General features: G+C 37.6%; 2 protein-coding genes and 4 non-coding genes across 6 annotated transcripts; all 6 read left to right on the top strand.

Moving 5' to 3' along the window:
• Window positions 1-1395: 1395 nt before the first annotated feature.
• LOC116164499 (jerky protein homolog-like) lies at window positions 1396-2237 on the top strand. The gene is made up of 2 exons (XM_031478690.1): window positions 1396-1556; window positions 1616-2237. The coding sequence occupies exons 1-2, from the start codon at window positions 1396-1398 to the stop codon at window positions 2235-2237; spliced, it is 783 nt and encodes a 260-aa protein (XP_031334550.1).
• A 2340-nt stretch (window positions 2238-4577) lies between these two features.
• On the top strand, window positions 4578-4696 carry LOC116160727. The gene has a single exon (XR_004143312.1). It is a non-coding gene; the product is annotated as a 5S ribosomal RNA (ribosomal RNA).
• Window positions 4697-4983: 287 nt separating this feature from the next.
• LOC116160721 lies at window positions 4984-5102 on the top strand. The gene has a single exon (XR_004143307.1). It is a non-coding gene; the product is annotated as a 5S ribosomal RNA (ribosomal RNA).
• A 289-nt stretch (window positions 5103-5391) lies between these two features.
• Window positions 5392-5510, top strand: LOC116160735. The gene has a single exon (XR_004143320.1). It is a non-coding gene; the product is annotated as a 5S ribosomal RNA (ribosomal RNA).
• Window positions 5511-5799: 289 nt separating this feature from the next.
• Window positions 5800-5918, top strand: LOC116160746. The gene has a single exon (XR_004143332.1). It is a non-coding gene; the product is annotated as a 5S ribosomal RNA (ribosomal RNA).
• A 334-nt stretch (window positions 5919-6252) lies between these two features.
• LOC116164506 lies at window positions 6253-8518 on the top strand. Its single transcript, XM_031478703.1, has 2 exons — window positions 6253-6558; window positions 7650-8518. Exons 1-2 carry the CDS (start codon window positions 6300-6302, stop codon window positions 8516-8518), a joined length of 1128 nt encoding a protein of 375 aa, XP_031334563.1. The 5' UTR covers window positions 6253-6299.
• Window positions 8519-8994: the final 476 nt, after the last annotated feature.

Raw genomic sequence — 8994 nt, forward strand, 5'->3', positions numbered from 1 at the left:
AACAACACTGTTTTGTGCGTTGGATGAAACATGTAAGATGCTCCTTGAAAGTTGTAATAATTGTACACAGTACTATTATTTTACTTGGAGGAAATATCAGATACTGTAGATTGGAGTGTAAGCGACTGTTGGAATAATAGCGCCCTTGTATTGTCACAACATAATAACGCTATCAAATCACACATCCCTGAATGTTCCCATAAAAAAAGTCTAACGCTTGATTCGAAAAGCAAAATAATCGAGTCAAACAAATTTCATGTTGTTTTGTAATCAATGCGTAAGTAGAGTTCCTTTTAATAATATAAACTCAACAAAAAAAAGTGATTAAAAGAATCACAATCCCCAGTTTGATACAACTAGTAGCCACATTTCTCGGATAAATGTATTCATTGCTTCAACATTTTGTACTCAATGTTGTAAAATTTATTGAAACAAGCATTCCATTTTTCTCAGTGTATGGAATATATTTACCTCTTCTTATTTATTTTGGATATGTAGTAATACAGAGCGTAAATATGTAACATGAATACATAAACTATTACTTCGTCAGTTTCGCTGTCGGTATCCATTTTTTAGGTTAGTTCAACTACCACAGAACACATTTTAATAAACAAAATATTCCGTTACAAAACTTAACATTCCAGGAGCGTAACGTTAATTGTGAGACTGCGAATTTGTTCATGTTCACGTTACCGTTTGCGTTTCCGTTGGCGTTTACGTTTGCGTCAATTGTGAAACAAGCTTTAACTTCGGTGATCGGACGAGAACCGGTGTTTTCAACGTGGTATGGCCGTTGTCGAGAAATATGGTGATCTAAGGGAAACAATTCCAGAAATTATTCGTCAGAAGAAGAACAAAGAGATGCACGCAAAGGATTCAAACGTGTCGCAAATTTACCAATTTTGAGCACTTTTCTAATCGAACGTAAATAAATATTTCGATGAATGAAGGAGAGTTCCTTAAAATCGCAAAGGGAATACAAAAGTCCCGAAAAATGCACAAAACGAAACAATTTTAAATTTCGCAAAGTGTAAAAGTAGTACAGTGCAGACTCGATAATCCGAACTTTTGATAATCCGAATTCTTCAGTAGTCCGAACAAGCTTTTCAATACATTGGGTACTCTGTAATCCGAATTTCATAGTACTCGATAATCCGAACCTGTACTTTTAAGCATATTTCCTATAGAAATTGTGACTAGATGTTCAGGGATTTCCCCAATTACATCATCTGGGATTCACATTAAACTGGTTGTGCAGCATTTTTACTGCTTTGTACGCTTTTGAGCAGTGATACATACATATTTACATACTACTTTGCTTGTTGTATGGGATGTTTGTAATGCCATTTGAGGTGATATAAGTGGGTTTTTATTTTAATATTTGCTTAAATAAAAATGGCCCCTAAAAGAAAACACAAGACATTGTCCATAAAACAAAAAAGTGAAATTATTGAAAGACTTAACAAGGGAGAAAGTGGTAAAGTGTTGGTCGCTGAGTATGGGGTTGGAAGATCTACAATCTGTGACATAAAAAAGAAAAAGGCTAAAATAGACAGGTAGGATTAATTCTAAAACAATTTTAGTGTTTTTTTTGTACAATTGTTGTTTTTTTAAGATTTATTGGTCAATGTGAATCTGCCCCAGGGCTCAGAAAAACTTTACGAAAAGCTGAATATGCTGAAATGGAAACTCGTTTGTATGCATGGTTTTGTAGACAAAGATCGAGGCATGTCCCAATTTCCTATGAAATTTTATCTGCTAAAGCAAGACAGTTTTATACCGAAACATATGGAAATGATAATTTTAGAGCTAGCAGGGGCTGGATTTGTAACTTTCGAAAAAGGCATAGTCTTCGTGCTTTAAAAGTGTGCGGCGAAAAACTATCCAATGATCAAAGTGTCGTCAATCCTTTCTTGACTACATTTAAAGAGAAGGTAAGACAATTAAATCTTGTGGCTACTCAAATATACAACGCCGACGAATCGGCTCTCTACTGGAAAATGTTGCCGGAAAAAACGCTGGTTCGTTCCCAAGAGAAGACCGCACCAGGTCGAAAAATAAGCAAAGAACGGGTAACATTTTTAGCTTGTTGCAATGCAAATGGGTCACATAAACTAAAGATGCTAGTGATAGGAAAGGCAAAAAATCCACGGGCATTTAAAAACGCAGACATTCCTGTTGAATACAAATCCTCTGCTAATGCATGGATGACTACAACAATTTTTTATTATACCTGAATCACAATCTCCGTTTTAAATACTCAAATGCGTGCGAAAAAAGGCCTTTAAAACACACGTGCTTTAAAGTTGCTAAGTAACGATACTTCAAGTATGACTTTTGAAACTGTCATCTGGGATGAAATAAAAAATCCTCTTAGGTCGCTTTCTGTAAATGCAGAACATTTCTTTGGCTTTTGTACCTATCCTTTGGTTGAAGCTTTTACAAACGCGCGTAATTTAGGGTATGCTTCCAAATCTGTTCCACTTTTTAATCCCAGCAATAAGTGAAGTTTTGAATGAATGCACCAAAAGATAGAAGATTTAAATACCTTTGACATTTCCTTCATATATGCCAGCATTATCGATGCATTTAAGACTTTATTCGTAAGTAACTTCCTATTCATCCATGGAAACAACTTTTCATATTATTTATAATAGACTTTACTGGATTTGGATTTTACACCTACCAACGTTTGTTTAGACTTTACAACAAGCGATTTAATGGACGATGTATTATCTTTTTCAACGGAAATCGTTTTATTGACAAAGACGATGATTTTTATAAGCAAACGTCAAGTGACATTTCCATGGCAATCGTGAAATTTCGAACACCCAGCCCACTTAATGAAACATGTATTCGAGTATAACGTCAATATGATTTCATTGTATTTCCTATTTTTAAATTATACTGCAGGTATAATAAAAAATACTATAAGATACACGTGCATAATTGGTCTTTAAGCACTTGCAACGTTAAAGGCACTCCGCTTTGCGTCGTGCCCTTAAACTCGTTGCGCGTGCTTTAAAGACTTGATTATACACTTGTATCTTAATATACTATTTTCTATTTCGATGTGGAAACAATACCGAAACCTTACTTGATTGGTCCAGTTTGCGTGCGTTTCTAGACAGAAATAATGCCGAAAGAAATAGAAACGCATTATTTTTTTTATTTTGTTGGATTGGTACCCCTCGCTTTTTTGCTGTCAACGGTATCCGTCAAATCAAAACTAAACAACCTGTAAAGTGTAAATAACGTACGAGGAACTTGACCGATTGTATTAATTCCGATTAATTTTGAATATATACTCCAAAGGGTAGAACTTTTTTTATTTTTACTTAGCGTAGTAAAATATGCCAGCAGTACATTCTTGCTTACTTTTTGAACACCCTTCTCGGCCAGCCAGTTTTCAAAAATTTTGTACTCCTCGTACTTTACTTTCGATTTTACAGGCAGTAAATTTAACGTCGCTTCATTGGCAATCTCTTGGATCTCTGGTGGGGTACAAGAGACGTGTTTGTCATCCGTATTTATCATAACTGCCGCAAAATGGAATTATGACCAAATAATTAAAAGTTTGAAGTTTGAAAATACAGAAATCAGGTTAGCCAACGTGAAAATAAATGAATTGTGTCTATTACCAACATACACTGAATGATAGTTTAAAATTACCTAACAACGCCTAAAGGCAATATTTATAATTTGTATAATTTATTATTTAAAATAAAAGTCGAAATAGAAAAAATAGTATAAAGCACACATGTCATTTGTCTACTTGTCGCACTCGGCTTTTGCCGCATTCGCCGCTACGCGGCTTATGCGGCAAACTACCTCGTGCGACAATCTTCGTCAAATGACACTTGTACTTTAATATACTATTACCTAACTAAAATTACCGTAAAAGCTTTATATTGTTATAAATCGTTGCGTAGCTCTGCTACCATGTAGGATTAAAAGAACTCGACGCACATAAAACTCAAATTTATTATGGATAAATCAAAGCTCTCTAACGAACCCGTAAAGTGTGCTCAGCGCTCTCTCTGATTTCCACACAATGCCGGGGCAGATGCGGTAGGTTCAGGAACCATCTAGCGCGCCATTCTCGGCGGACGTTCCCCTCTACCAAAGTTCCCTGCTCTCTCTGCCTCTTTTACGCTCACACAAAGTGGGGAATCCGAAAACCAAAAGGAAATTTTGGAGCTAGAAGAACAGATCGAAGTGATCGAAATAAATACTAAGAGTTATTTAGAACCAACTAAATGAGACAAGAAGAGAAAAGAAAAAACTTGTAAGAAAGAAAGTGCGTAAACCTCAAACATGGAAAAATAATATTCGAAAAGAACTCTGCCAAAAAGGTAAGGAATATAATAACACAAGGGGAAAACAAGTTAGCGCAAAAACTATCGTGAATAAAAAAGGAACTCTCCTTCATTCATCAAATATTTATTTACGTTCGATTAGAAAAGTGCTCAAAATTGGTAAATTTGCGACACGTTTGAATCCTTTGCGTGCATCTCTTTGTTCTTCTTCTGAGGAATAATTTCTAGAATTGTTTCCCTTAGATCACCATATTTCTCGACAACGGCCATACCACGTTGAAAACACCGGTTCTCGTCCGATCACCGAAGTTAAGCAACGTCGGGCGCGGTCAGTACTTGGATGGGTGACCGCTTGGGAACACCGCGTGCCGTTGTCTCCTTTTTTTTTCTAATTTTCGCTTCCTTTTGACACATATTTAGCGATACTACTTTTACACTTTGCGAAATTTAAAATTGTTTCGTTTTGTGCATTTTTCGGGACTTTTGTATTCCCTTTGCGATTTTAACGAACTCTCCTTTATTCATCGAAATATTTATTTACGTTCGATTAGAAAAGTGCTCAAAATTGGTAAATTTGCGACACGTTTGAATCCTTTGCGTGCATTTCTTTGTTCTTCTGACGAATAATTTCTGGAATTGTTTGCCTTAGATCACCATATTTCTCGACAACGGCCATACCACGTTGAAAACACCGGTTCTCGTCCGATCACCGAAGTTAAGCAACGTCGGGCGCGGTCAGTATTTGGATGGGTGACCGCTTGGGAACACCGCGTGCCGTTGTCTCCTTTTTTTTCTAATTTTCGCTTCCTTTTGATACATATTTAGCGATACTACTTTTACACTTTGCGAAATTTAAAATTGTTTCGTTTTGTGCATTTTTCGGGACGTTTGTATTCCCTTTGCGATTTTAACGAACTCTCCTTTATTCATCGAAATATTTATTTACGTTCGATTAGAAAAGTGCTCAAAATTGGTAAATTTGCGACACGTTTGAATCCTTTGCGTGCATCTCTTTGTTCTTCTTCTGACGAATAATTTCTAGAATTGTTTGCCTTAGATCACCATATTTCTCGACAACGGCCATACCACGTTGAAAACACCGGTTCTCGTCCGATCACCGAAGTTAAGCAACGTCGGGCGCGGTCAGTACTTGGATGGGTGACCGCTTGGGAACACCGCGTGCCGTTGTCTCCTTTTTTTTCTAATTTTCGCTTCCTTTTGATACATATTTAGCGATACTACTTTTACACTTTGCGAAATTTAAAATTGTTTCGTTTTGTGCATTTTTCGGGACGTTTGTATTCCCTTTGCGATTTTAACGAACTCTCCTTTATTCATCGAAATATTTATTTACGTTCGATTAGAAAAGTGCTCAAAATTGGTAAATTTGCGACACGTTTGAATCCTTTGCGTGCATCTCTTTGTTCTTCTTCTGACGAATAATTTCTAGAATTATTTCCCTTAGATCACCATATTTCTCGACAACGGCCATACCACGTTGAAAACACCGGTTCTCGTCCGATCACCGAAGTTAAGCAACGTCGGGCGCGGTCAGTACTTGGATGGGTGACCGCTTGGGAACACCGCGTGCCGTTGTCTCCTTTTTTTTCTAATTTTCGCTTCCTTTTGATACATATTTAGCGATACTACTTTTACACTTTGCGAAATTGAAAATTGTTTCGTTTTGTGCATTTTTCGGGACGTTTGTATTCCCTTTGCGATTTTACCGAACTCTCCTTTATTCATCGAAATATTTATTTACGTTCGATTAGAAAAGTGCTCAAAATTGGTAAATTTGCGACACGTTTGAATCCTTTGCGTGCATCTCTTTGTTCTTCTTCTGAGGAATAATTTCTAGAATTGTTTGCCTTAGATCACCATATTTCTCGCCAACGGCCATACCACGTCCAGTCCAGTCGCGTCCAGTCAAGTCGGACGCTACTGGATTGCAAATATTAATTTATCGTTGAAATAAGGGCAATGTATAGATCTGGTTTCATACTAAGCGCGTCACGTCCAGTCCGATCGCGTCAAGACTTGTCAAGACTGATTGCGACTCAGCCGGTTGAATTTTTAATGCCAGTCTTGACAGTCGTGCACTTCAGAATGGATGTGGAAACCTTGATTTCATTAGTGCAAGCAAAAGAGGCAATCTACGATCCTAAACACCCGAAGCACAGAGATCGTGATTTCATTGCTGCCGTGTGGAGAGGCATAGCCAGAGAATTAAACACAACTGGTAAGTAGGTATTTATTGCAGTATATTTTCATGAAACAAAGATATAGATCCATAAAGTCTAGATAACATCCCGACATTTTTCGTTTTGCCATGGTACAGAACCTCCTGGAGACATAAAATACTCTGTTAATTTTTCTCGGACCTGCAGCGCCTTTGTATTTGCTCTGTGAGTACTTGTAGGTCTCAACGACTGAAGTTGAAGATTATTGGAATTTTGTTCCAAAAACTCAGTTTCCAGAGATTTGTCACTTTCGTTTTGAGTTTGACGTACAAAATTGTGTATTACGCAAGCACTTTTAATTGAGCCTTCGGTTAACTGTATATCAGTTTCGATAGCTTTTTGAAATATACCAAATTTTTTAGTTAATATGCCAAACGCACACTCTACCGTTCGTCGTGCTCTGGACAACCGATAGTTGAATATTCTGTTGGCAAAATTTAACTGCCTACGAGCATAAGGTCTCATTAAGTTTTCACTCAAAGGAAATGCCTCGTCGCCTACTAAATAAAAAGGCATATTAATATCAGTATTAATAATTTCTTGAGAGCCAGGGATGTTTAGTGCGTTGGCTTTAAATGCTCTTCCCATTGTAGATTCTGAGAAAACTGTGCTATCGTTGTCTCTACCATACGCTCCTACGTCGATCAAAATGAAATTGCTTTTTGCATCGGCGACAGCCATTAAAACCACAGAATGAAAATGTTTGTAATTGTAAAACTGAGAACCAGCGTTTGGCGGACACTTTATTCGGCAGTGTTTACCATCGATACTCCCGACGCAGTTCGGCATTTGGCAAATTGTATAAAATGATTGCGCAACGTCTCTCCATTTCTCTGCTGTAGGCACAGGCTACAACGGTTGCAAAATAGTCCAAACTACTTCATTCAGTTCTTTCACTACATAATGAATAGTACTGATTCCCATCCGAAAGGTATAGCTGAGGGATGTAAACGATTCTCCTGTTGCCAGATACCTACAACACAAGAGGTACACAACATATATTTATTGAGTTGCTGTTTTACGATAGATATGTTTCCTTGAATGAATTGTCTGCCCAAATAAACAATCCTATTCCTGTTTTTGGTTTCAGACGCAGAGGTCAAGGCAAAATGGCAAAATTTACGAAGCAATTACATGCGAGAAAAACGAAAACTGAAAAGTGTCCCTTCTGGGGCCGCTACAAACAGTGTCCCGAAAATAACATGGCCGTATTTTAAGTTCCTGTGGTTTTTGGATCCTACATTAAAACATAAAGCAACGTCGGGAAACGTTCCGGAATCCGTCACTGCCAATACTGATGACACTTCTGAGGGTCACATTGAGTCGCAAGATGAGCTTCAAGAAGAAAGCCAACAGTCGCCCCCAGACTCGCCACGAGCGCTTGAAGAAGACTTTCATCAGCAGGCATACGACGTCATTCGTACATCAAGTTGCGCTACTCCTGCTTTTGGCTCACTCACTCGAAGGAAACGACAAATTCAGACAAATGAAACGGAAAATGCAATGCAAGACGTTCAACGCGAGACACAGGGGGATCGTCAGGAGACGTATCCAGACATTCGTTCGCCAAGTGGTTCCACACGTTCTGATGACTTACTACTTCGGGGGAAAAGACAAAAGAAAAAAATTGATACCGAAAATGAAATTGATAGGCAATACCTTAAACACCTACAGGCAATTTCGGATAACGCGAAAGATGGCCAAGATCCGGACTTATTGTTTCTACGAAGTTTACTTCCATCCATGAAACAACTTGGACCTCTCGAAAATTTAGAATTTAAAGGCGAAGTCATTAATTTATTACAGACAAAGATACGTTGTCAATCGAATCCACCATCAGTCGCTGCTTCTACATTTTCCCATTATTCCGCTAGTAGTGCACATTCGCTAGAAGAACTGGCTGATGACATTACACCCACAAATACTTTGGAGTCGTATGTACTGCATACTTTTAAATAGTTATATTTCATTTTTAAGAATCTTGGTGTATTTGTAAGAATGTTGTTTTTTCTTTATAAACATATTAAACATTTGCAAAAAAATTTGCTTTATTTGAAACGGTTTCCTTACCTCAGGAAAACGGCTAGTCTTTCTTCTGGGGAAATGGCAGCTCTGTAGTTGGTATTTTCTTTTCGAATCCGTTCAGCGATCAAATTTCTTAGTTGAAAAAACAAATCTGGGCTCATACGAAAGTAGTTGTAAAATTTTTTGGGGTCATTTAGTAAGTCGGGAAATAAATGGTTAAAAGAACCGAACACTGGTCTCCTGGTATGTATGGGATGAATCCAAAACAGATTTCGTCGTTTCTTTACCCTTCTTCTTCTTCTGTGTAGCCTACGTAAAATTATGCCTTGGAGAAGTACGTCCATCTTGACACAACTTCGCCACAAAACTGACGCGACGTATTCAGTGTGAAAGGAAATATTGACGTGACT

The sequence above is a fragment of the Photinus pyralis genome, unplaced genomic scaffold (genome assembly GCF_008802855.1).
Source record: "Photinus pyralis isolate 1611_PpyrPB1 unplaced genomic scaffold, Ppyr1.3 Ppyr1.4_LG1, whole genome shotgun sequence".
NCBI classification, from domain to species: Eukaryota; Metazoa; Arthropoda; class Insecta; order Coleoptera; family Lampyridae; genus Photinus; species Photinus pyralis.